The sequence below is a fragment of the Formica exsecta genome, unplaced genomic scaffold (genome assembly GCF_003651465.1).
Source record: "Formica exsecta isolate Colony F162 unplaced genomic scaffold, ASM365146v1 scaffold4, whole genome shotgun sequence".
Lineage (NCBI taxonomy): Eukaryota > Metazoa > Arthropoda > Insecta > Hymenoptera > Formicidae > Formica > Formica exsecta.
Window position 1 is genome coordinate 204262 of NW_021851238.1, and position 27310 is coordinate 231571.

The 27310-nt window shown below is 34.0% G+C and overlaps 6 protein-coding genes and 1 pseudogene across 15 annotated transcripts in view; 3 read left to right on the forward strand and 4 right to left on the reverse strand.

Annotated features, from left to right (window-relative positions):
• Positions 1-5718, reverse strand: part of LOC115240028 (UNC93-like protein MFSD11) — a 9144-nt gene extending 3426 nt beyond the window's left edge. The window contains exon 1 of the mRNA XM_029814970.1: positions 5419-5718. Within this exon, the coding sequence (XP_029670830.1) occupies positions 5419-5511 (93 nt within the window). The 5' untranslated portion in view covers positions 5512-5718. The remainder of the gene's footprint in view (positions 1-5418) is intronic.
• A 195-nt stretch (positions 5719-5913) lies between these two features.
• Positions 5914-12479, forward strand: LOC115240026 (rho GTPase-activating protein 44-like). Of its 5 annotated transcripts, none has more exons than XM_029814964.1 (10): positions 5914-6841; positions 7109-7251; positions 7333-7486; positions 7675-7960; positions 8167-8391; positions 8512-8809; positions 8886-9125; positions 9199-9986; positions 10086-10261; positions 10544-12479. In XM_029814964.1, exons 2-10 carry the CDS (start codon positions 7217-7219, stop codon positions 10973-10975), a joined length of 2634 nt encoding a protein of 877 aa, XP_029670824.1. In that variant the 5' UTR covers positions 5914-6841; positions 7109-7216; the 3' UTR covers positions 10976-12479. The 5 variants fall into 5 exon arrangements, with proteins under 5 accessions (XP_029670824.1, XP_029670825.1, XP_029670823.1 ...); XM_029814965.1 differs by lacking the exon at positions 7109-7251 and having other exon boundaries at positions 10544-10591; positions 10676-12479; XM_029814967.1 differs by lacking the exon at positions 7109-7251 and adding an exon at positions 10340-10391 and having other exon boundaries at positions 6009-6841; positions 10544-10658.
• LOC115240030 (acyl-CoA-binding domain-containing protein 6) lies at positions 11727-13443 on the reverse strand. Of its 4 annotated transcripts, XM_029814976.1 has the most exons (3): positions 12689-13443; positions 11932-12014; positions 11811-11860 (listed from the first exon to the last, which is right to left on the reverse strand). In XM_029814976.1, the coding sequence occupies exons 1-2, from the start codon at positions 13344-13346 to the stop codon at positions 11965-11967; spliced, it is 708 nt and encodes a 235-aa protein (XP_029670836.1). In that variant the 5' UTR covers positions 13347-13443; the 3' UTR covers positions 11811-11860; positions 11932-11964. The 4 variants fall into 4 exon arrangements, with proteins under 4 accessions (XP_029670833.1, XP_029670835.1, XP_029670836.1 ...); XM_029814973.1 differs by lacking the exon at positions 11932-12014 and having other exon boundaries at positions 11727-11860; XM_029814975.1 differs by having other exon boundaries at positions 11727-12014.
• Positions 13444-13592: 149 nt separating this feature from the next.
• Positions 13593-15107, reverse strand: LOC115240029 (methyltransferase-like protein 23). Its single transcript, XM_029814972.1, has 2 exons — positions 14820-15107; positions 13593-14268 (listed from the first exon to the last, which is right to left on the reverse strand). The coding sequence occupies exons 1-2, from the start codon at positions 15000-15002 to the stop codon at positions 13687-13689; spliced, it is 765 nt and encodes a 254-aa protein (XP_029670832.1). The 5' UTR covers positions 15003-15107; the 3' UTR covers positions 13593-13686.
• A 1686-nt stretch (positions 15108-16793) lies between these two features.
• Positions 16794-18148, reverse strand: LOC115239978 (protein dj-1beta-like). Its single transcript, XM_029814871.1, has 4 exons — positions 17926-18148; positions 17428-17589; positions 17171-17360; positions 16794-17090 (listed from the first exon to the last, which is right to left on the reverse strand). The coding sequence occupies exons 1-4, from the start codon at positions 18085-18087 to the stop codon at positions 16963-16965; spliced, it is 642 nt and encodes a 213-aa protein (XP_029670731.1). The 5' UTR covers positions 18088-18148; the 3' UTR covers positions 16794-16962.
• A 1705-nt stretch (positions 18149-19853) lies between these two features.
• Positions 19854-24351, forward strand: LOC115239977 (annotated as a pseudogene).
• A 2543-nt stretch (positions 24352-26894) lies between these two features.
• LOC115239905 (arginine-glutamic acid dipeptide repeats protein) overlaps positions 26895-27310 on the forward strand; it is a 30494-nt gene continuing 30078 nt past the window's right edge. For all 3 annotated transcript variants that reach the window (XM_029814749.1, XM_029814752.1, XM_029814753.1), the window contains exon 1: positions 26895-27298. The gene's annotated coding sequence lies outside the window, so the exon portion shown is untranslated. The remainder of the gene's footprint in view (positions 27299-27310) is intronic.

A 27310-nucleotide genomic window follows, 5' to 3' on the forward strand; every position in this document is an offset into this window, starting at 1 on the left:
AGGAATGCCAATAAAAAGAGCGAAATTATAAAATGTGCATTGAATTCTTCTGGTTTCAGGATCTTTTACTTAACCCTGAAACTGGTTTTTCTATATTTACATACAAAAACAGGATATTTATATCTCATTGTCAGCCAAAAATAACCTCAGAATACTTAATGCTTTGAAATAAAAATTGCTTTATATTTTTTTTTAAATACTATTAGCTCATTTTTAAAAAGATGTATAGAATGTTTGAGTCTATCAAACTACAATAGAAATATATTACTCAAGTGATTTTAAAAAAATGTTTCAAACAAAATTCGGAATTGTTATATAAATATAACAATTTCACACATAATGAGAAAAACATAGATATATTAAAAATTAAATAAAAAGCGTAAATCAGAATTATCTATATAATATAACTATAAAATAGTACACATTCATTGTTATAACAAACAATATCAAAGATCTAACTATTAATTACTTGATCAACATTTAAAAAGTTCGTATATATAATATATCTGTATTATTCACGATTTTACTTATATTAAAATCGGATCGATCGAAGGCAATAGTTTTAATTGCACTTTCACATCAGGAAAGTAACAGCTTATTTTTATTTCCGGACATGTCGCCAACTACTATTTTACGGAAAGAACATCATCAAATTTCGTTTGCGTTTTAAAAATTATCAATAATCGATATTTATATAAGTAATGTTATCGCTAACGCGATAACTTTATTAAACGAAATATTATGGGCCATAAATACAAATTTGATATAAAAGAAAGATATCTGTTTTCTCTCATAATTTTGTTATATTGTTATAGATATTTTTTCTGTAACGCATTTCTAATGATGCAATATGATAATACATTCATATGGTATCAGAGATATGCAGGTAAATGTTTAACGTTAGGTCCTTTAATTATTTTCAAAGTAAAATATATTCGTTGAATATTTGAATCCTTTATTGCTTGTTACCAATTAAGTATGTTTATTCGAGTAAATACAATGTTCTTGTATTTACTTTATTGCTTTATTCGAGTAAATACAATATTCTATATCAACGACGTAATCAATAAATAAGCAGATTTTTCACTGAAGTAATGATAAATTTTTTCGCAAATATCTTCGTAACCTCATTTTGCGACTCATTTTAAGAATCGGGTACAAAGTATACATCATGATAGAGACATATGATAAAATCTGTTCTGGTATTGAAAGATTACAAATAGATGTTTACGTTGCTTTTACAGTATTAACTTTAAAGCGAACTTATGCTATAGCTTCGTGAATACGAAACATTTGTATGTAAAAAAGTGCGAAAAATCTGAAACATTTCACATTTAATAATTATGTACTTGGGTTATATATACACACACATATATTCGAAGAATCTTCAAAAGCAAAATTTAATTTATCTAAATTCATTTTAATTTAATTTAGTTAAATATATTTTAAACGCGATTGTGATTGCATGAAAATCCGAGAGAATAACATGAAATTGTATATTTATTACGAACGTCTCTTATCTCTTCCGGTAATGACGTATCTTTCATATCAAACGACATTTCCAGAGCTCTCTAATTTACGTTTGCTATTTTAATTAAAGCTATTATAATTATTGAAACGTCTGTTTAGAGAAATATAACTGATAAATACATATGCATATATTTATCAGTTAATTGAAGATGAGTCACTTATTAGTCATAAATTATCTAGTCGGTGGCTGTTGAACATATCGTATTACATAGGTAATTGATATTACGATTCCCTCCCCCTTTCTCTTTCATGTCGTCCTATCGAGCCTAAAAGTGAAAGGATATTATGTTGTGCATAATATGCACCTAGAATAATTGCATCAACCGAGAAAGAAGGTATTCTGTTTTAAATACCTTTTTTTTAAGTGCATGTGAGAAAGATGGATCGAGGAAAATTCTTCTGACGCGCATTATTTCGATCTTTGCACAAAATTTGAGAGTATAAGGTCATGATTTTCGGTGAATTGCGACACGATGAAAAACACATGAAACGCGAATTCGATTGGGAACCGGTTGTGTCAGTTCGGACGGGTTTCGGCGATGCAATTATTAAGCAGGTCTAGTATATATGTATTCCATTTCACATCGATAAACACTCCCAAACTTTCTCCTTCGCCATCTTTCAAATCAGCTGTTCTATTTTTAAAATTTCGATATAATTGACAAAATCCCGATTCATTTGTGCTGAGCTTTTTGAAAAAGAAAAATTTTAACGGCTGAAATGTAAAAAACAGCTGTTTGAAGATATGAAATTTTCACGTTTCATTCCTCTTTTCTCTTTCTATCTAATTCAACACTGCATAATTTAATCAGATAAGATTAGAATAAGGTATTGACGTCACACATCGAGTAACGAACGATTTCCATTCAGTAATGATCCGATTATGATCTGGTAGAACTATATTACGATACCAATCGTAATTAACATCGAATTAGCAATAGAAATATTGATTTGATATGTGCGAGATAATGAGGCGAAGGACAAGCAATAATTAAAAGTTTTTCTAGATGCAATTTAATTATTATGCAAGTCACGTGAAAACATGACTACAAGCTGCAACTTCTGATACATACATTGTAAAATGTGATATCGATAGTAAAATTAAATCGAGAATTTCTATAACTTCAACACGTTTTTCTAATAGAGAGGATTAATAATTTAATTCTTGATAAAGATTGATATATGCGATGTGGTAAGCCTTCCACGATTAAATATGCAAAATACATCAATCGATACGATAATAAAACTGTCATGTGAAAAACATACATGTCATAAAAAGTTGTTTAGAAAAACACCATTATTTGTAAAAATTTATTTGTAAAAATTTGTAATTTATACATACGGTGATAATTTTAAACTAATCATTTTAAATAGATTAATGATTTGTGTGTGAACACGGATTTTAAAAAACTTAATTTCTAAACATTAAGGATTTCACACACAAATCAGGAATACAAAAATATTTAAACTATACTGTCAATTAACAAAACTTTCTACAAAACGAGTATTTTAAAAATTTAACGAGATTACGATTGCGTAAATTCGTTTCAAAGGAGAAGCTTAAAGATTTTATGATTCAATTACTCTTTGAAGATCTTCGAATAATTAATTCTCTTATTCTGCAAAAACGTTCAATTTTTTTTCTCAGTTACGATACCATAATTTTTCTTCACTTGCTCTTTTAAAAAATTTAAAGACAAGAACGACGGTGTGCAAAAATATCATCATTCAATTCGGTGTATCACTGTTTAGAATATTTGATTAATGTACGACGACTTTTGCAAGCTAATAGGACGTAATGTCATTAGTCATCGGTGAATTCGCGCAAACAAAGATCGTTGTATTATGCCGCAGTGATCAATTATTCACGCCTCGTTATTAAAAAATCGCTGGCAGATATCGCATATCCAAAGATATTTATGAAATGGAGAGATAATGTAGCTGGTAATAATTAACAGACTAAACAGACCCTACCAACAATTTACCGGAACATAGTACTTGAGCGTTTGCAGATTACGATATCCGCGGAATACATCTTTCAGATAGATAGAAGTTCGAAATAGAAATTATTCACAGAAATATTATTCCGAAAACATAACAATCTCCGATCTTGCATAATCAAAATAACAAATTACGAAAAGATGAGATTCTGTTGTAATAATATAAATAATATAATATAGACAGATTTACATTTACTAAATATGAGAAAAAAGTGTACGGCAGGAAACAATCATTTTTTTCATTACTTATTATCAAAATATCGAGAAAAATCGTATTAGTAAAAGATTTATGTTGATAAGAGAATGAAGAATACATTGATAATAGATTGACCTCAAAGATCTTTTAACGTCAAAGACCTGACTCAAACATTGCTTCATCTTTGGAAAAAGGGCAGATTTTGTAAAGAATTGTAGCGTGCTTAATATACGTGTTTCACAAATTACGCATTTCACGATCTACCGAAAGCAATCAATAAAACAATATTATATAATTTAGAGACATTCCAACCTCGCCAACCAGTTGGCGATCGTGACCAGTTAATTATTTACCTTTTGTGATACTTTCTAAACTGCGTAATGTCCTCGCAATCTATACTTTCTAATATTTTACAAAACAATAATGTTTCATCGCGTTATATGCATCGTCGCGTCGATGCACTCAATTTCAAAACTCAAATACTTAAAAAGATATTAATTTTATCAAAATTGATTTCTTATTTGTTTATTCTAATTAAATCATGTTTATATATTCGCACGTTTCGAACTTATTTTCGTTCTCAAATTATAATGTGAGTGAAAATGGAACAGTAATTCAAACAAATTGCTTGCACTTGAATACCTAAATATAATAGAAATTTCGCTCGTCGTACTTCATGGACGTGCTAAACAAAATCACGATGCTAATCACCATTATCCAATCGTTCCATTAATCCAATGCTTGCACTGTGTCAAGGGGATAAAAGATAGTGTTATAAATCAATGACCCCCACATTATTCTATCCCCACATCGTCCAAATTATAAAAATGCTTTATTAAAACTAGATGTTTATTATGTATTTACTAACTTATTGCTTTTTTTGTTTTAAATTATATATTATGTTTTAATTGTTTTTTTCCTTTTATTATTTATTTTTAAAAAATAATTATTTAAATGTGTAAAATGTAATAATTTCTGACTAACGTAATAAATATATAATAAATATATTTAATAAACATATATAATAATATAAGATAATAAACATATATAATAAAAGCAAGTGTTATATATATCGATCACTTTGAAACTTCTTATTAACATTAAATTTACTCTGATAGTTTGTTACTTGAGTTTTTATTTTAACGATCTTTTCAAAGTTGGCACAAGCAAACGCGTCAAATATAAATTTGAAAAAAAGGCGGATGTTTATCGATTATTAATGTAAAACATAAAATTCTTATACTTGTTATATAATCTGGTAAAAAACATAGCTCTACAAAACGTTTATTTCTGAAAGAGTATTATTTTAAAACTGAAAATTTTTTCGTTTGTATCAAAATGTGACATTTTTTTCCATCTTTATTAATTCAGACATACATTTAATTTCCCCACTCCAAGATTTCAATTTTCTTAAGTTTTTCGAAAACACATACATATACATACTGCGATGTGTGTCGTGAAACTATCAACGGTCAAAGCGCGCAAAGTGCGCATACGGAAATGTAAGAATGCGACGTAAATAATAATAATAGAGATTTGTCCTTTTTAGCTGAACTTGTTGCACTTCCCGTTTTTCCTTTCCCTCTTTCAAACTCTTCTAAATATATATCTATCTCATTCTCTATTCCATTCTAGTTCAGCTAACAAAAAACAAATCTAATAATAAACATGCGTACCAGTATCGACACTCACCTCTATATTGCCCATCGTTTGAAACGCCGTGAAGACCAGCATAAATCCAACGCTGAGCATTATCACGTTGAAAAACGGTCGATCTGTCACCATGATTGCGGAATAATTTCGCGTACCTGTCACAAAATAAAAATAATATCGTCGTATAGGTTCGCGTTTCGCGCGCGGTTTCGGATCAAGAATCAAGACGGCTGCTCGCAAACGACTCCGCTCCTCGCTGCCGTTGACAGATGATCATCGCATGGGCACATGGGCCAGTAGAAGTGAAAACGCGCGACGCACAGTGAAATACAGCGCTGTGTACAACTCTTCTGGCGAGCCGTGAAGTTGACGACGGATGATGCGAGAGATCGATCGATATATCGTCTTCTCGATTATCGAACATCGAGTCACTCGTGCGTATCGATCACCTTGATTCTCGCATCGATCGATACGATGCATGCGATACGCGCGAGTGAAGAATCGATTCTTGGGCGAGTCTCACAGGTAAAGGGGATTGAAGACGAGAGCGATTTTGCGCGGGTTTGACAGACTTATTAGCCGTGCCGTCACCTTATCGCGAAAGGAATTCGAGGGGGATTGTTGCCAAAAACACCCAAAAAAAACAAAAAAAAAAAAAACGTCGAATATATATCGGAGCTTGGTGAATCACGAAAAGGTGCGCCTAATACGGCGACCTCCAGGTTGATCGCGTCGTGGAACGAGCGTAGTACATAAACCGCGATTCGCTATACTTCACAATACTTTACGACGAGGAAAATAGAGGAAAACGTCAAGAAAATTGCGTTTAAAAAGCTCGACCGGTACTTTGACATGACATAAGAGCGTGGCAATCGCCCCAAACCTCAACGTCGCCGGATTGCGCCGGATAGTTGCTGCTAAACGAAACGTTCGTTCATTGTCTATTATAATCTAGAAAGAGAAAGAGAAAGATAGAGAGAGAGAGAGAAAGAAAGGAATAAAAGGACAGCAAAGTGCAAAGTTAGATTTACTTAACCCAAATTTATCCAGTGAAATCGCCGGGTGGAAATAAGGCGCTAGTCCCGGACTTTATCGCTGGATTTTATCGATGGTGCACGAGAATAGATCAACTGTAAACGTATCTGTTTTCAGCGCCGGCTATGAGATCATTGTACAAACATCATGACGGACACTCGCCCTTGCCGCGACACGAAAGTCCCTCCCTGTCTCCGCCGAGTTTTCTCATCGGTATCGCGCGACGAACACGTTGAAGGAGCCGAGAAGAATGCGCGAGCGTAAGCACGAGTCGAGAGGTATCGGTGTGTGAAAAAGCGTGCGGGATCGGGACGGTTCGCGAAGCGTAGTGCCGCAAATTTTAAGTGTCTAGTGTCTCGACAGCTCGGTCAACCATGAAGAAGCAGTTTTTCCGGGTGAAACAGCTCGCCGATCAGACCTTCTCCAGGTAGCTGACTCAGATAAAGACGCCAACCACATTAATCGCGTTCTTCCTAAACTTCAGTTACAAGTCGTATCTACGTACTTTATATATCGCATTAAATTTCAATTATCTTCAATTATCTTCTTTCTTTATCAATTACATATATATATATATATATATTACATTTTAAATTGGATAATAACTTTTTGCTGCTACAAAATATTTGTACTCTTGTAATATTATAATTGCAAGCAAAGAGGGATCTATATATAAATGTATATTTTATGTTAGGAGTGATGTGTCAAAATTATGGACAGATTATATTTGACTAATAAAATATGAATTATCACAAGAGAAAGATAAATTCTAGATTAAAGTATTCCAAAATTGATTACTCGTATGGATATTGAGCAGATTAGAAGAGATAAAACAGAGTTTGTAAAAAATAAAAGATAAGATTTTCTTGCAATTAAATATAGAATATTTCAATGAAATTTTATTTCTTATATAAACAGAGCTGGTAGAACAGAAGTATTAACGGATGATTTGGTGGATGCTGACAAGCATGTTGAACAGATAAGAGCAGCTCTTACCGGTCTCAGTAAAAGACTCGGAAACCCACCGAACCAAGCTATTACACAAGACCAGGCTCTTAAGGAGAAGCGTTTGGTAAATAAATGAATTTTATCAGTCGATATAAGATCATTTATAAATGAGAATAAAATTTTAACTATATTTAGCATAAATTTTATCGATAATTGTCATTATATCAAAATTTAAGATTTATTGCTATATTTCTTTTATTATTAAAATTGTTTAACAGCATTTACACATATTAATTTTGTTTTATTTCTTAGAAAAAATGCCCTGAGTATATACTCGGGCAAACCATGTTGGAAAATGCTGGTGAAGATGGCCTCATGAGTTTTGCATTAGTAGAATGTGGGCGAGTACAAATGTCACTGGCTAATGAAACTGTAGAACATGAGGCAAAAGTCGAGCAATATGTAGCTGCCCCGTTGCAGCATATTTTAGATACCGATGTACCAAATATATTAAAGCATAAAAGGAATTTAGCACGTCATATTTTAGATATGGACAGTGCTAGAACAAGATATTTTCAAGCAATTAAACACAGCACTGGTAATAATCATCAAATTTCAAATCTTTGTTCAAAAAGTTTATAACAATTAGCATATAAACAATATTAAATTTAAATTTTATTTCTTTTATCCACATTATTATTATTTCCTCCCGATTTATCTTGCATAAAGCAAGTATATAAATATACAATGTAATTTATAAGATTACTATGAATCTGAAAAATAAAAATTTGATATGTTATATAGGTACAGGTGCAACAAAGATAGATAATTTGAAGGAGGAATTAGAAGATGCCGAATCAAAAGTTGAACAATGCAGAGATCAATTGGCTGCAGAGATGTTTCAGCTTATGTCGCGAGAGACTGAACTAGCTCAAACAATTATCCAATATATAAAACTTCAGCGAGCATATCACGAAAGCGCATTGCATTGTCTTGAAGATCTTATACCTGGATTGGAGAGTTATATTAGTAAGTTTCATGTGTTTTTCAAAACCATATACAGTTATAGAAATGTTTTTATCATAAGGAAAATTTTTGACAAACTAATAACTTGTAAGCACAAATGAAATATAAAATGATTAATTGCAGATGATAACGAAATGAAGCCAGTCTATGGATATCCTCTGGAAGAACATCTTAGGGTGACAAATAGAAAAATCGCACTGCCCATACAATTATGTGTATCCGCACTATTGCGTTTGGGTATAGAGGAGGAAGGTCTTTTTAGAATAGCTGGTGCCGCGTCGAAATCGCGACGAATTAAGTTAAGTCTAGATGCCTGTTGTCTCACTTTAGCGACAGCCCTTGAATACAAAGATCCACATGTTATTGCCGGCGCGTTGAAATCATACTTACGCGAATTACCGGAGCCTCTATTGACGTACAAGTAAGTATCGATTATTTTTAATCAAGACCACAGTACTTATTATCATTCAGTACATAATGTATCTATAATTATTCAGATTGTATCATGAATGGATGGCTGCGGCAAAAATCACGCATAATGACACGAGGTTACGAGCTCTTTGGGAGGTATTATATAAATTGCCACCAGCAAACTTGGAAAACTTGCGGTTTTTAATTAAGTTCTTAGCTGTGCTCACAAAGAATCAAGATGTAAATAAAATGACACCGCAAAACATCGCTATTGTCATTGCACCAAATCTGATTTGGAGTCCGCAAGAGGACGCAAATACGATAGTGTAAGTAATTTTATATACATTATATATTTATCAATATTGTGTTATTAAAAATATACTCTTGTCATGATTGCAGGATGAATATGAGTACAGCGAACAACTCTAGTCTTATAGTAGACCAATTAATTACATATGCAGATTGGTTCTTCCCTGGCGAAGTGGATTTCGATCTAGAGATCGGCATTATAAATGATACGGAAAGTCAGAGTATTGGTATGCGCCGTTGTGTGTCCAATTGTAGTCTTAGTGATCACGGCGAAAGTCCAACGCAAGGCAGTCCGAAACCAGCGGCGCGTCGAAAGAATAAACCGGCACCAACACCGCCAGGTGGCAATACTCCGGACAGGCATGAGAAAAGAGACGACAAGCCGCCCCCGACGCCGGACAAACCACCGAGAGTGTTGACATCTACTCTAAATCGATCGACATATAAAGCACAAAAGCACGAAGTAAACACCGAATTGATACGACACGAAAGCAATACAGAAAAGCATGACAAACATGCGGAAACGGATACGAAGTCGCAATCAATTTCGGAATCGATACCGACGGAATCAATTCATTTTGTTGATAATCCCGAACGGTTACAGGAAACCGGCGTTTCCCAAAATGAAGTCTTCCACGACGTGGAAAAAAGTACCCAAGAACTGCAAAGATATGATACAAAAGTAAATATACCAAGTGCAAAGGAGAAACCAAATGGAAACTCGTCCGATAATGTTGCTAAGATAATTACAGAAATCGAGCATAGTGAAATTATAATGCAGAAACCAAAACCAGTGCCTACAGAAAAACCCTCCACATTAGAAAGGAGAAGACCAGTTGCGGCACCAAGAAGTATAACAAATATTGTGCATAACACAGGTGAAATATTTTTCTTAATGTTATTTTATATGTATATTAATTTATATGTATTATCCTTTCATATTTGCTGTGATGTTAATCTATATCTGATTATTACAGAAGAAGTCGTTGAATTACGTAAAAAATCAGACAGCAATGTTACGAATATGCATGTGTCTCTAAATGAAAGAAGCGGTAAACCAGCGATTCCTGAACGACCACCTGGTTTAGTTCGTCCATCGAGCCTCATTAGACAGCCGCGTCCCACTAATGATAATCTAGAAACAGATCCAGGGGTGAGTAAAAAGAATTTGATGTAGTTAAAGTTTTATCTCTCTATACACATATGTGATAATCATTTGTAACAAATGTAGTTACTACAAGTGGACAACAAATAACTGCCTGGGTATTACATTTTGAAATAACGTAAGCTATATTTGAAGTAAAAATAGCACACTGATCTGATCCAAAGCTTTTTCACACATGTATATATGCTCTCTATTTTATATATAAAATCTATATATCTTGTTACGCGGTAACTTCCACAAAATTAAGTGTTCTCGTTAAATTCTTTACAGCCTTTAACACTGGAAAGGGCTCATGTGTACTCTGTGGACAAACAGCAGGTCAGTATAATACAAGTTCGTGGGGGGAACAACGTCATCCCGGGCATGGAGAGCACTGGCAACACGGCAACTTCGAACTTGCAGAGAAGTCCAAGTGTGGGTAGCCGTCCGTCGTCAATGTCATTATATGGTGCTGAACGTTCGGAGAAGCTTGAGAAGCTGGATACGCCGCACGAACAAACCAAGGCGCACGTACGAACTAGATCGGAAGGTAATATTATGGACGTTCAAACACAGACCAACACAGTGGTGACGATTCTCAAGTCGCCGCAGCAGAAGCCAGCTTCGCCAAGAGTTCATCAGCGACCGCCGAGGCCGCAACCACCGCCACCGCCACCGCCTACCACAAGGCCTAAATCGGAACAAGAAAGCACTAATCTCTAATGGAGCTCGATACGAAGTGCAAGAGACAATCGCGACCTTGAAAGATATTGCAGATGTCTTTATTTTTAAAGACGTTTTACACGTATGATATCACCAATGAAATCTACATGGACAAAAAGTTACTGAAAATCTTCGATTGATAAGAAGTATCATGATTGTATTTATATAGAGAAACATCGCATTCGTCCATCGAGGATTGAAAACGAGGCGAGTATATTCATAGATTTGATAATATTCGGACAAAGTTACTCTATTTTTCCCGTGATCTCCCTATTTATACGACTTCTTATCGTATTCCAACGGATAATCTAATGAAAAGAGCGTTTTGAGAATTGCCATTATATGGTAACAAGAAGATCCACATAAGTATGCATTTGGACGTTTAGAAAGCGTTTTGCACTTGGCAGCTTTTAGCACGCCATGCGTTGTATCCAAACCAATTTTAGGTATACATCTAATTTCGTAATCATGATATTTTTGCAGCTTATTACCAATTTTTATACTTATTCCGAATAAGAAGAGACAAGCTCTAAGAACAAAAATATGAGTTTACATCACATTTCTATTGTAAATATTGAAGTGCACAAAGTGTGCTCAATATATAAAGTTGAAGTGTTATTACAGAATAAACTTTAGTCTGCAAAACGTTAAATAACATCAGCGTTTAAAATATAAATTTTTAATTAATACGTCCATTTTAAAAGGGAAAAAACGAGTTAATGTTTGAAAGAACTGATATGATCAGTATATTGGAATTGAATCAACGGGTGATATTTATTAGTGAAGATTGTTTGTTAATCGTTATAAAATGCTGAAAAAAAAACTAGCGTATCGGCGCCTTATATTTAATCGATTTGATGCATGACTCTGGATTACTGTTAACATCTGAAAAGTAAAAAGAACTCTTTTAATATAGTTAAACATTAATTTTTATGTTTACATCACGGAATATTTACAATTGTATGCAATGAACTTGTGATCTTGGATTATCAGGCTAAGATAATCATGCCAGTTGAGTCTATAAATATCAGATATGTATCTACAACAGAATATTTATCAGTTATATACAATTATTATACGATATTAATGCAATCATCTTTGTTAGTTTTCTCTCTTTTCCAAAATAATATATAAATAAACTTTATAATTTACAATTAAGTAATATAAAATTTTCTAAACTTTATTTCTCAGAAATTTTCACTGTGCTATTTTATAGATTCAAATAAAATTCGTAATGTACCTAAAAGATCCCGAGTTTATTGCACTTCGTTCTGTCGAAGAAGAATGCTAGATTTGCATTTCTACAAATTTTCGTGAGCGCTTTAAATATATGGAATTATTTCGAAATTATTTTGTATTGTTCACAATATTAATTAAGCAGCGAGTTAAATTTATAAAAATCTAGCCAATGACAAATCACGCATTTACCCAAGGTATGCTTAGGCTGTGAATGTAATGGACTATTAGACGAGTTATTTGTACATAAATAAAGATTTACTCTCTATTAGAACGCGGCGAATGGATTAAAGCACTTCTAGATTATCAATCCACTGGATTTATTAATATATGCAAACATAATAACAATCGTGTTATTACATAGAGCGTATATATGTATATATATATATATATATATATATACATATATATATACACTAGTATAGTATTATAAAAGAGCTGCAAGATGCTCATCGGCGACGTCTTTAGGTGTCATACCATCGTTATCCGCTATAGTTTGAGCTCCACTCGAAAGTAAATACTTCACTGCTTCCGCATGACCGCAACTTGCCGCATAGTGAAGAGGCGTTTGTCCATCCCGATCTTGTGAATTGACATTCGCACCACTTCTGATCAAGTATTGTACGATTCCTACGTGACCGCGATCCGCGGCCCAGTGTATAGGTAACAAACCATCTTCATCCAGCGTGTTCACGAGCGTGGGTTCGCCGTTTAATATTTCTCGCACCTTCGCCTCGTTGCCTTCTTTGACCCAATCCAAGAACGTCTTATCGGCATCTCTCAATTCCGCATCTGTATTAGATAACTTGCTAACGGATGTCCATCCTGCAGATTCGGCTGTCGCCTCTTCTTCCCACGACGGATTTATCTTTGCGATAGCATGGATGTAATTGGCCATCGCGGTCTCGCGGCTCATATCCCCGAGATTTTTCCACGCTTCCCATTTGTGCTTAGCTTGCATCTGATACCAATTGGGCCTCGGTATGTCACAAGGACCCATAGTCGCTTGTTTATACAGACCATAAAATCCAAGTAATTGACCCGAATCTAATTCTGATACCAATGTTTGCAGATATTTGGCAGCTCTATTGAAGGTTTCCTCCAGATCAGTTATACTAGAATCGCTCCCGGCCATCTCAATTTACAAATTTGCAATGTCTTTCAGTTAAGCACTATTACCGTTATTATCGTTATCGGTGTATTTCTTTACAGACAAGATTAAATCTTTTCCCTCCAAAGAATGCTTACAATCAAACACTGAATCCATATCTTGTTTCTTCAAGAATGTTACATATCCATGATTCTGATGGAGACCAGTTTGTTTATCGAACGCTACAGTGGCATCGTGCACATATCCGAACTGAGAGAAGTATAGAGCAAGCTGGTGACGACCTACTGTCCAGGGAATATTAGCAACATGAATCATATATTTCATGAAACCATTACCAGCCATGGCAGGTGAATGATTTACTCGTTTATTCCCGATGTATATCCAACAGATGTATCGTATGATCCTGCATCAATTCGTGTATATTAACGTTGGAATTTGCACCAAGATTATCCAACGTTATGTGCATACACGAGAGTCCCCACTTATTCAACAAATGCTCTATGGACCAATCGGCGCTGCGCTCTTGATATGTACAAAGGAACCTCGCATGTGGATTCTTCTCCAATAGAAAAGCTATGACGACCACTATATCTTCAAACACGGTGGGTTCGTAGAAGCAATCTGAACCAATAATCAAATCCAATTGTCCAAGCGAAAACAAACTGGACAGAAAGAAGCCCCAGGTGATGCCAACGATTCGTACCTGATCTGCAATTCCGTTCAATTCGCAACACCTTCTAATGTGCTGTAGAGTTTTTGGTTGGTTTGCAGAATCACTCAAGGTCACAATTGCGCCGCATTTACTTGCAAGAATACCAGGTAACGAAGTACCAGCACCAATCTCCAAGACACGCTTGCCGAGCAGATTTTCCCTGTGTTCCCAGAGGTACCAGGCGAGCACACGCGCACAAGGCCAAGTGTAAAAGCTATAATTAGCCTGCAGCAACTGCAATTAGTAATGAAATGTTTGTTTTCATTCTTGAAGTTGTTTTCTAAAAATTACTTATCTAATATATCTAAAAGCTTAATTTTTTGCAATTCTAAGTTATATAATAATCCGTGCTAAAAATATTCTCATCCTATAACAATATATAAAAGTATCCTATAATATAATTTGAAAACAAAGTCTAAATTATAAATAATATCTTTAGAGATACTTGCTTTAATATTTTAATAATTGTAAGTAGATCATTACATGTAAACACGTGTTATCGCTATGGATACTAAATGGATATTGAGTACATTAATAATAATGAAAAGTTCTACGATATTGACAGAAACGGTAAGAAAGATGCGAATCGTATAGAGGAAGCAAAGAAGCAAATATATATAATAATTTTGTACGAGACGGATCTCAATACAGATTCTCTCGCTAGTGAAATCGTTCGCCTCGAAGAACGATCTAACCAAACAGCACGTAACACCGGTAGCTCGCGTTCACCGGGAATTAGCCGGCCGTAAAGTCGCACGATATCCACACTGATCGTTTCCTCTCACCTCTGGAATACGAATCTCCAAGCTCTCCTCGCCCTCGTCGCCTTGCGCACAATTTTGCGTCTTTCGCGATTTGAAGACGTATTTTTTCACTTGCTCGGTCACTGCATGATCCCCATCGGACATTAGGGCGCGCGTGGGTGGTGGACTCGTGTCGTGCGAAATACTCTCTTCTAAACCGGGCATTACTGACGCGCCGCACGCACGCGCTCTAATCGTCCCTCATCGTGTCTATAATATCGCGCGTCGTCCAACTTCCAAAGCCGGTTGTAAGTTGTAAATTCATTGAGTGATGAGAACATAGACATAGTATATCCAAACCGAGTGTTGAGGAGTGGGAGCCGAGGTGCACGTAGAAAAGGACATACTCTGTTTCGTGCTCCTTGCGTTCTCTCTCGCTCGCACGTAGCATGACGAAAGAGAGCGCTATGCTCTGTGCGAGCGAGAAAGAACGCAAGGGACACGAAACAGAGTATGTCCTTTTCTACGTGTATCTTTACCCCCACTCCTTAAATAAAGGCAAACGCTCGGTCTAGATATACTAATCTATGGATGAGAATATGGATTGTGTACTATATGTTGTCCAGAGTTAGGCCGGATTCACACCTTGGCAGAAAAGCAGAAGCCAATCAGAACTCGTGCTAGAAAAGCAGAAGCCAATCAGAACTCGCGCTGAAAATAAGCAGTACATTCTGCTTTTCTGCCAAGGTGTGAATCCGTTCTTATAGTTGATGGCGGAATCATTAAGCCCGTATCAGACTACGCATTGAAGATTGAAATTTGACCAACCAGGACAAAGAAATTTTAGTCTCTTTTGTTCTGATTAGTCAAATTCCAATCTTTAATCTTCAATTTTCAATTTTCAATGCGTAGTCTGATACGGTCTTTAAGCTTAACTTCCGTTGCGGCCTTGGTCGAGTGGGTCGAGTACGGACGTGTTTTGACGTGTTGCACGTGTGTCCTTTGTTTAGATCTTATTTTTTGGACTTTCTCCTCTTCTAAGAGGATTTTTGTTTTTATTTTTGTTAAAGGTACCTTTAAGGTGCCTTTACATGACAGCGTCGAGCGTTTGCGCAGAGAATTGCGCAGAATCTAATTTCAGCCTAGAATCTATCTCGTTTAAATTCTGCGCAGACGCTCGACGCTTAACGCTGCCATGTAAAGGCACCTTTACATAGCAGCATCAAGCGTCGAGCGTTAAGCGTCTGCGCAGAATATTACTTGCCCAGAATTATACTTATTTCATTTATTTTATTATATAATAGATGTGTGTGTGTGTGTGAATTCAAGTGCAGTAATAGATTTTGGATGGTTGAAATATTCAAATAAATAAGATACAAACAGGGTTTCACAAATGACAAAATGACACAGTTTGAAAAACTATTGTTAAAAGTAGGAAATTATTTAAAGGAGCAATATGTTATAAATAACATGGAGAAAAAAAAATTATAAAAATTATATCCCTTGATTAGATTCTAATATTCTGCTGGGGAATAGTAACGTTTTATATATGTATATTTTGTTTAATAATAATAATATCTATTGTGTATAATGTAAATAAATATCAATTTTCAGTATTAGTAATGTGTATCAGAACATAATTTTTTTTATCTTGATCGAATTCATATCACTCATCATGCTATTAGCCGCAAGAAGCTGAAATCTATCTCATTCAGATTCCTGCGCAATGATTTCTGTGCAGACGCAGATGACGCTCGACGCTGCCATGTAATGGCACCTTAACGCCACTTCCGTATACATTATACGCTAGGTTCTGGCCGTATTGAAAGAAGAAGAGAAGAGAAGGTCTTTAAGCTTCCCGCTCGATATAGTTGCACTCTATCTTTCTTCCTCATGTATATTTCTGTATTATCAAACAATTATGATGAAAAGTCGAGGAAGATAACAATATTATTTCTTATAATTTATTTCTCAAATTATTTCTATTAAAAATATTTTTCAAGATTTTTTTTTACATTAAATTTTTTTTATTTACTTTGCTTTTTATTATGTAAAATTTATTTATTATATATTATATGCATTCATATATGAATAAACATTATCTTCCTAAAGCCAAAAATATATCGCACAAAATTTATAATGATTATTTTACGTATATAGCAACTTATATATAAAATAGACAAGTTTATTTGTAGTCATCATACAATATTCCTTTTGCCACTGTACTAGCTGTTTCCTTGTTTAATAATTTTTCAATGATAGCTAAGCCAAAAGCAAAGGCAGTCGCTGGTCCTCGACTCGTTATAAGATTACCTATAAAAATATCGAAAGTAATATCAATTTGAATAAAACTAGATGTACTTGATAATAAATATATGGTAAAAAAATATTACCATCTGTTACTACTTTTTCCTCTAGATACTTATATTCATCGATTAAATCATTTTTCATGGCTGGATAAGAAGTAATTTGTTTTCCTTTGCCAATACCATGAGCCTTCAAAGCTGTTGGAGCTGCGCAGATAGCTGCTATCAATCTGTTTTCTTTCTCTTGTTCTTGTAATAGCTTTCCAACTTCTGCCGACTAATGAGAATATTAATTTTAGATAATTATATGTTATAATACACAAAATACTCTTAAGTAATCTTACAGATGCAAATGTTTTAGATCCACCGAGACCACCGGGTAATATGACAGCATCATACTTCTGATTCTTAGTAGCATCAGCAAAATTAGCATCTGCACAGATCTTAACATCACGGCTACATTTCATACAGTTACCATCAGATAGACCAGCTATGGTGACAGCAATCTATTCAATAATTATAATCATTACATCAAAATTTAACAATTATTCTATGTTGATTAAATTAGCAAAAAATATCACTTATTCCAATAAATATAAATTTATTTTTATATCACACATGCAATTAGTAATAAGCAAGATATAAAAACAATTAAGATCCTCACAATTATCAAACATTGATATGCAAGTACGCAATATTTTTATGAAAGAGATTATAATAAAAGAATAAAAATAATATATACATCGTATGATTTTTATTTTCCAGGGAATATTATATACAGAATATTATATACAGATTCTCACAGACACTACGAGACGTGTTAATCATCTAAGATAACGTACCCCGGCACGTCTTAGAACGTCGACAGTTATCACGGCTTCCATTTCTTCCGTTCCATCGGCAATTAGCAAAATTGCGGTTTTCTTTGCCATTTTCGTACAAAAATTTTTACGTGTTATTCCGTAGACGGACCGAGAGACGTTGAAAAAGACACTGCTCAACATTGACAATCACACACACACATGAAAAATGTTATCATATGTTAGGTCTATTCGTTTTATTTTAAATGCCGAAAGAGAATGCAAGAAAATGCGGCTACAACGAACACATCTGCTATCTAATTAGTCTAGAGTTTCCTCTCTAAACCTACATTAGAGTCCTAGGCCGGTATTCATAGTCAGTCATAGATATAGTATATCTAGACCATAGACATAGTATATCTAGACCATAGACATAGTATATCTAGCGTTTGCCTTTATTTAAGAAGTGGGGATAAAGATGCACATAGAAAAGGACATACTCTGTTTCGTGCCCCTTGCGCCACTTTGTTCATTAGAACACTGCAAGCGTGAATCGGACCGGCTGTGAACATGCTGTTAGCGCTGTAAGCTTGTTTCGGACCGCAGCCTAGATATACTATGTCTATGTAGTCAGTTCTTATTTCAAGACCGTCTTAAATAATGTCCATGAAGGAAGAGTAAGGGCCACCGCACAAGCTTTTCCGTAATGCATTACGTTACGTTAAGTACTGATTCTAAACGCCTAGAGTCCTATATAGGGCCAATTTCACCAAGTCCCGTTAGATTAACCGACGGTTAAAATTAGCAGGGTTCCAACTGAAATCCGGCGTACCGTAAGTGAGAAAAAAGTATATTTGTAATAAAAAAGATATAAAAATAAGGCTCTTAAACAATTAAAATCAAGAATCAAAGTAAAATGGCAAAAGAGCCACGCACAGTTTTTTGGGACGCAAAGGTATATATTTTAAACCAAAAAATTAAAAAAAAAAATAAATCAATTACATGATTCGCGAAAGGCGGACGTTTCGGCCCTTTTTTTGGCCCTCATCAGCGCAAATAATAATAAAATTAACAATATAAACGGCATACAAAATGAGTCTTAAACAGTTAAAGCGCAAAGTTACATGATAACCGATGATAGAAGGCGTAATCTCTTATGTCGCTCCAAAAGGCAAAAACCATTCTCCATGTAGTCCATGTTATTTCGCGTCCACTCCGCTCATATTACAGACACAATTCACCATGTTCTTGGATTTACGCTTAAAGAATCGAGGTTTCTGCCGCGAAATAACATGGACTACATGGAGAATGGTTTTTGCCTTTTGGAGCGACATAAGAGATTACGCCTTCTATCATCGGTTATCATGTAACTTTGCGCTTTAACTGTTTAAGACTCATTTTGTATGCCGTTTATATTGTTAATTTTATTATTATTTGCGCTGATGAGGGCCAAAAAAAGGGCCGAAACGTCCGCCTTTCGCGAATCATGTAATTGATTTATTTTTTTTTTAATTTTTTGGTTTAAAATATATACCTTTGCGCCCCAAAAAACTGTGCGTGGCTCTTTTGCCATTTTACTTTGATTCTTGATTTTATATTTGTAATGTTATTAAAAAAAAACATTTTAAATATCTTTGAGAATATATAAAGACATTCAAGAGAGATAAGAAAAAAAGATTATAAATTTACGCAATTACAATGAGTTTTTTCTCGTCTCCGTTGGATATCTTTATTTTCACGACTCCGCTCCTGACATACGTGTCGTCCGTCGCTATAATCACCAGTTATATAATGATTGCGTTTCGTTTCATGCATAATGCGCATGATGCATTACTTATCCTTTTTTTACTTATCTTTGTTTAACATTTGATGAACAAGAAGGATAAGTATAATGCGTCATGCGCGCATCATGCATGAAACGTGTGACGGAACGTAGCCAATAAATTCCAGTTAAGCAGTGTAAAGTCTAAAGCCCGGTCTATAATGAGTCATTACCCAGATAGCCAAGAATGTTAAAATCACGTTTTGCCAAAGTTTTGCGACAAGGTGTGCTTTAATTTTGACAACAATTGTGTAGCAACCATTTGTCTTGTTTTGGTTTGTCAAAAAGTTTGAAGCAAATTGACGGCAAAATTTTTCGTCTCACGATGCTGTAAATAATAGAAAAAGGCTTGCCCGTAAATTTTACGCATAGAAGAACACGTATGATGCTATTCACGGTGTAACACAAACTTTACATCAATTAGTAGCAAATCTTGTTATACACTCTATAATAGCAAATTTACGACAAGAACAGAGCAAACCTTATTGTACACGATATGATAACACATTTACGGAAAGAACAGAGCAAAGTGCAAAGTTTGTTCTGATCTTGTTACTTTGCTATCATACCGTGCATGGCAAGGTTTGCCCTATTCTTGCCACTTTGTTGTCATGCCGTGCACGGCAAGGTTTGCCCTATTCTTGCTACAAATTTGCTGTCATCCCGTGCACAGCAAGGTTTGTCCTGTTCTTGCCACAAATTTGCTGTCATGCCGTGCACGGCAAGGTTTGCTCTATTCTTGCCACAAATTTGTTGTCATGCCGTGCACGGCAAGATTTGCCCTATTCTTGCCACAAATTTGTTGTCATGCCGTGCACGGCAAGATTTGCCCTATTCTTGCCACAAATTTGTTGTCATGCCGTGCACGGCAAGATTTGCCCTATTCTTGCCACAAATTTGTTGTCATGCCGTGCACGGCAAGCTCGGGTTTGCTGCAAAGTTTGCATCATTTTGCTTGCTGGGTAGTCGTTAGTCGTAAGCAAATTGACCAACTATAGTCGATTATTCCGAGAATATTCTTGAAATAATAGACTATGGTTGATCAATTTGCTTACGACTAACAATTAACAATTCATTGTAGACCGGGCATAAAGGCCATTGCATGTGAAAAAATTTTAGTCGTAATCGTAAGGCCATAAGCAAATCGACTAATTATAATTCAAACATTTTTATTACGCTTTAGAATGCTTGATTATGATTGGTCGATGCTTATGGTCTTACGATTACGACTACAACTTTTTAACGTGCGATGGCCTTAAAGATAGCAGTCTTCGTGCGTTTTTCGTAGAGTTTGGTGTTCATTCGCAATTCGTAAAAATGAATGATCGTAGTGTTATGATTGTCTCGGCTGTTAGGACACCCATAGGTAACAAACGAGGAATGATATGTAATACTTGCCAATAAAATTAAGTGCAGTAATTTGATCAAGTTATCAAAGTGTACAAATTATTGCAGAATTTAAACTACAAAAGCAAAATTGTAAAATATGTTGTGCTATTTAAATTATTCCGAATATAAACAATAAAAATTAAAATGTCTTATAAACTCATTCAAGTTATATATGTATACATATATACACACATAGAATACTATATTACAATTGTAAAATAACAGTAACATTTTATAAAATATAATGTAATAATATTGCAAAAAATTTATATGTACAGTGTGAGGAAAAAGTACGGAAACCCTGAAAAATTTCGAAAAATATGTTTTACAGAAAATTGTTTCGAATAAAAGTTGTGGGGTTTAAAAAAATCTATTTACTGAGAGATAATAAGGTCAGGACAAGGTCACCTTGAATTTTTAAAATGGAAAGCCTTATTTTTTATTACATATTCTTGTAGCCCTTCTCGAGACCTTTTCAAAACACTATAATAAAGTATTTTTTCATTAAGTATTTTTCGAATTATTTTATATCTTAATCTGACATATTTTTATATAAAAAATAAAATATCGCGTAAAATATTTAGTTTTCGATAATCTTACCGTAATACTTTTATGTACAGAATAATGAGACAGATCAATTTATATAAAAAAATAGTTGTTTTCCAGAAAAAGTATGTAATTATACTGTTCAACAAAAAAACTTGTAAGATTGTAACATTACTGCAATGTAATTGCAATGTTCTGTGCTGTATGGGTAGCGACGCCGTCCAAACCCAAACTGATGAAGATCAGTAAATAGATCTTCTTAAACCCCACAACTTTTATTTGAAACAATTTTCTGTAAAATTTATATTTTTCGAAATTTTTCAGGGTTTCCATACTTTTTTCTCATTCTGTATATAGTATATTAAGATGCATCAAAACACAAAAACAAAATTCAGCTTATTTTTGAATATTTATTTAAAATAATTTTGTAGTAATGCAATAAAATCCAAATATAAAATTTTATAATAATACAATTTTTTTATTTTGTAGGATCATTCTGTGGGTGCTTATCTTCCTTGAAAGCGTCAGAAATGGGAAGCATTGTTATTAAGGAAAGTCTGAAAAGAGTTGGATTAAAAGGAACAGAAGTTTCTGAAGTCATTATAGGACAGGTATCTAATTTGTATAGATTAGAAATAATAGAACGCATATATTTCCAAATTTATCTAAATTTATATACATCTAAAATATACATACATTTGCTAACGCATATTTTCAGGTACTTGCTACAGGAGAAGATCCAAACCCTGCAAGACAAGCAGCAGTCAATGCTGGCATACCTATTGATGTTCCTGCTTATCAAATAAACATATGCTTACTGGGATGTTATGTGGCTCTGGCCTACAGTACGCACAATCTATAATATGTTGTACAATATATCCATACTTAACCACGCAATAAAATGTATTTTGAATAACATAAAACTCTATAATCCATTATGTAAATATGTTATAGGTCTGTAATAAATGGTTATTCTTCCATAAAATCAGGAGAAAGTGATATAATTGTGGCCGGTGGTCAAGAAAGCATGAGCAGAGCACCGCATGCCATTTACCTCAGGAATGGTATAAAAATAGGGAATTGTGATTTAATTGATACAATAATGAATGATGGTTTAATAGATGCTTTCTATAATATCCATATGACAATCACAGGTAAAATAAAAATATTACAACTGGATATAATTTCTACTATAAAATTTAAAATTTTATACAAGTGTTATCATATACATCTTTTTATTATTTACATTTCTGACAGCTGAAAATGTTGCTGAAAAATATGCAATAAGTAGAGAGGCACAGGACCGCTATGCGAGTAAATCTCAGCAGAAGGCAGAGACTGCTATTAATGCTGGATATTTCGACAAAGAAATTATTCCGGTAACCATTGCAGGTAAAAAAGAATCTATCGTTGTATCTAAGGATGAATTCCCAAAATTTGGAACGACTGTGGAGAAACTTGCAAAATTAAGACCAACATTTAAACCGGTATGTAAATATTATTTTCTATAACATTTCGTACAACTTTATAAAAAAAAATCCAACTTTTGATATTATTATATTCGATTTAGAATGATGGCACAATTACTGCTGGCAATGCATCTGGTATGAATGATGGTGCAGCTGCTGTAGTTCTTATGTCTCAAGAAGCTGCTGCAAGTAAAGGAATTTCACCAATAGCTAAAATTGTTGCAGTAGCAACGATTGGAGTTGATCCTCAGATTATGGGTATCGGCCCTGTTGAAGCTGTTAAATTAGTCGTTAGTATATATCTATTTTCGAATTAATTTTATATTATGCTAACACAGTGTAAAATGGAATACAATTATGTATGTGTGATTGAAGATACATTAATTTTTTTAGCTGAAAAAAGCAAATTGCTTAAAGGAGGAAGTGGATTTTTATGAGCTAAACGAGGCCTTTGCAGCACAAGCAATTGCATGTGTTCAAGAACTTGGACTAAATCCTGAGAAAGTTAATGTAAATGGCGGTGCTATCGCTCTAGGCCATCCTATTGGCGATTCAGTATACATTGAATTAATATTGAATTTATGTATATATATTAAACTTTCTTCAACAAAATTCTCATTTCATAAAATTTTGCGTTTCAGGAACAAGAATATTGGTCACTCTGTTACACATTTTAGAAAGAACTGGAAAGAAAAAGGGCGTCGCATCGTTGTGCATTGGAGAAGGAATGGGCATTGCCATGGCTGCGGCCCTGTTGAAGCTGTTAAATTAGTCGTTAGTATATATCTATTTTCGAATTAATTTTATATTATGCTAACACAGTGTAAAATGGAATACAATTATGTATGTGTGATTGAAGATACATTAATTTTTTTAGCTGAAAAAAGCAAATTGCTTAAAGGAGGAAGTGGATTTTTATGAGCTAAACGAGGCCTTTGCAGCACAAGCAATTGCATGTGTTCAAGAACTTGGACTAAATCCTGAGAAAGTTAATGTAAATGGCGGTGCTATCGCTCTAGGCCATCCTATCGGCATGTCTGGTATACATTGAATTAATATTGAATTTATGTATATATATTAAACTTTCTTCAATTGCCATGGCTGTTGAAAGAAAGTAACGCATAAATGATTTATATATAAATCTTATACGAAATTTTATTATATTTTCATTAAAGTATATCTCTTGATAATAATAGCATTCCTCTTATGCTATATGTTGAATAATGATCAGACATTTATTATAGAATACTTCACAGTATTTTTACACATAATGTAAAAGTATATAGATGTAAATCGTATAAAATATTACTATGCTAACCTTTATACCTAATTTGAAGTATAAAATATACTCAATAAAAAAAGTAAATCGTAATCCAGAGTCAGATTATATCTACATCCTAAATTATATAATATATAATCAAATTAATCACCAGATAGCAAAATGCTAGCAGTGTGCCAGCAGTATGCCAGCAAATTCAATCATGACTTCGCAGCAGATTTCGCTCTGCTGCGTCCTCATTAAGCTTAATTTCTGGCAGCACGGCTTGCCGATATAATATAACAGAGAAAATAGAGCAAAAATCGAGTATTATTTGCTATTACGTCGTGACAGCAGATATGTAACAAATATCGAGCGAAGTCTGCCATATCAGATCTGACAGTAGAAATGTGGCAGAAATCAAGCATGGTCTGCCGTTACAATGTGACGGCAGAAACTGAAAAATTGAACCGGGTTGGGTTAACCCGTTCATCCGAAAACGCTATATGTTTAAAATATAGTTAAAATTATACGAGCAATTAAATATTGTATGATGATTAATAATAATAGTAGGATAATAGGTAACAAAGTGAACAAATATACAATATGTAAGACACGGGTGCCTGTTAAACTTGGTGATTTGTTGTTTTATTACTATCGATATTTTGTGTATCATATCAGCAGGATAGACTAACAATTATATTATCTTTTTTCAATTGTACCAATATCGTGTTTATTTTTTGTTATAAACATTATTGTTACATTTTATGTGAGAATTATATTTTAAAACAATTGTTAAAATTTTGAAACTATGTTGGCCATTTTGTAACACACATATATTGTACATTATAAAAAATTGTTCTTATGCCCAGACAGCACAGAACGTCCTCAGGATCATCCTGAATATGTTCAGGACAATTCAGGACATTTGTAGGATGTTTTAAAATATTATTATAAATATATTTTATGAAAATTTAATATGCATACATGATTACTTTCGGTTATGTAGGCTATTTAATATAATTTAGAAATCTTAAGTATTATAATAAGTATTAATGTGCGCACATTTTCATATATCCAGAATTATTATTTATTTAATATTTCAAAAACGTTACAAAAAATAGTATTCAGCCGTTAGTTCATTTGTTTACCGCTATACCACGCGCGATTTCGTATTTGAGATTTGGTCGTGAGAATTATATAAAGCTTGTAAAGAGCAACTGGCAGGAAATTAAAAATGTGATTATTTTCTACCAGTTCAATTTCTGGTGCAATCTCAACATAGGGAATTCAGATATTGAATTGTTTAGAAAATATTACACGGTTCAAACCCGAAAGCCAAACCTAATAAAAATATCATTTGTAATTGCTCGAAATATTTTGTTCAAGGATAATAGACAAGGAAAAAAATATTTTTTTTTTGCAGTGTTTGCTTTGTTATTTTGTACTAGAGAAAGAAATTAATTTTATTTATCGTCAACACTGTAAAGATTACAAAACTATACACAATAATTTATTTTGTTTTACAAGGATTTTGTTTCATTCACTACAATTTTTACAATTTACAAGTTTTACTCTAAAATAAATTTATTTCTTAAAGTCTAAAGTTATTATTTATTTCTTTCTTCTTTTCGAGAATAATATTTTACATGTGCGCGTATACGCATAAAATAATTTCAATACTTTTATAAAAAAATATTTCAATAATAACACATATCGTCCATATATATATTAAAATAAAAAAAAATCACGCGCGGCTAACAAAAAATATTAATAAATCCATTATTTTCGTATTTTTGATTAAAACGGCCGATTGATGTATGTCCATGTTAAATCCACAATTATGCATCTAGCACGGACATGCACCAATCGACCGTTTTACCATGGCACCGAAAAATGGATCCGGCCACGTAGTTTGGCCGGTTCTAAAATGGATCCAGTTAACGCCACTGTACCAACTAGAGAAAGCATTACAGGAAAAACGGCGGCGTGACCCCTCTCAGGCTTCTCTCTGATTTTATATTATATATAATTTTAAATAAGAAGTTTTTTGTATAAATTAAAGGCGACAGAATCATTCTAATTATACATCTGCATATTTACATATAATATTTATTATTTATAAAAATGGATCCGGCCACGTAGTTTGGCCGGTTCTAAAATGGATCCAGTTAACGCCACTGTACCAACTAGAGAAAGCATTACAGGAAAAACGGCGGCGTGACCCCTCTCAGGCTTCTCTCTGATTTTATATTATATATAATTTTAAATAAGAAGTTTTTTGTATAAATTAAAGGCGACAGAATCATTCTAATTATACATCTGCATATTTACATATAATATTTATTATTTATCATATATTTTGTCTACTAAAAACTATGGCAAGTGCTTATGCGTCTCATTGGTCGATAGCTTTACTGCTTGAGATCGATGCGTGACTTATTTACTAAGTGAATTAAAAATAAATAAATTAAAATCTCTCATGAAAGGAAGAATGCAAAAGACTTAAATATAAAAGTAACAGAGAACAACAGTTAATAGTTTAATTCTGTTATAAGCGGCCAATTTTTCCCGACGAGACAGGCGCGAAATCATACCGCGCATGACCGGAATCGATGTTGCTTCGCGAGTACGCCTGACCGCGTCGCTACCGTTCGCTGCATTATGGCCGCCGCGTTTGGGTGTTGTGGACACTGATTTTTCTCGAATTTTCTTACGAGTGAAAGAGACTCTTGGAACGGTTAGCCATCGCCGTCATCATCGTACTCGTCGAATCGAACGATCGCCGCGCAGTAGCCCGTGTTTGTCTGTCCCTCGAGTTTTTAGGCGGCGTGTGAGTGAAACGGGCGGTGTGATCATCTCCGCCGAGGAAGGATGACGCGTGTACGTCGTTGAAAGAGAGAGAGAGGCAGGCTGCCGGAAACAACGCGGGTAAGTTATTCG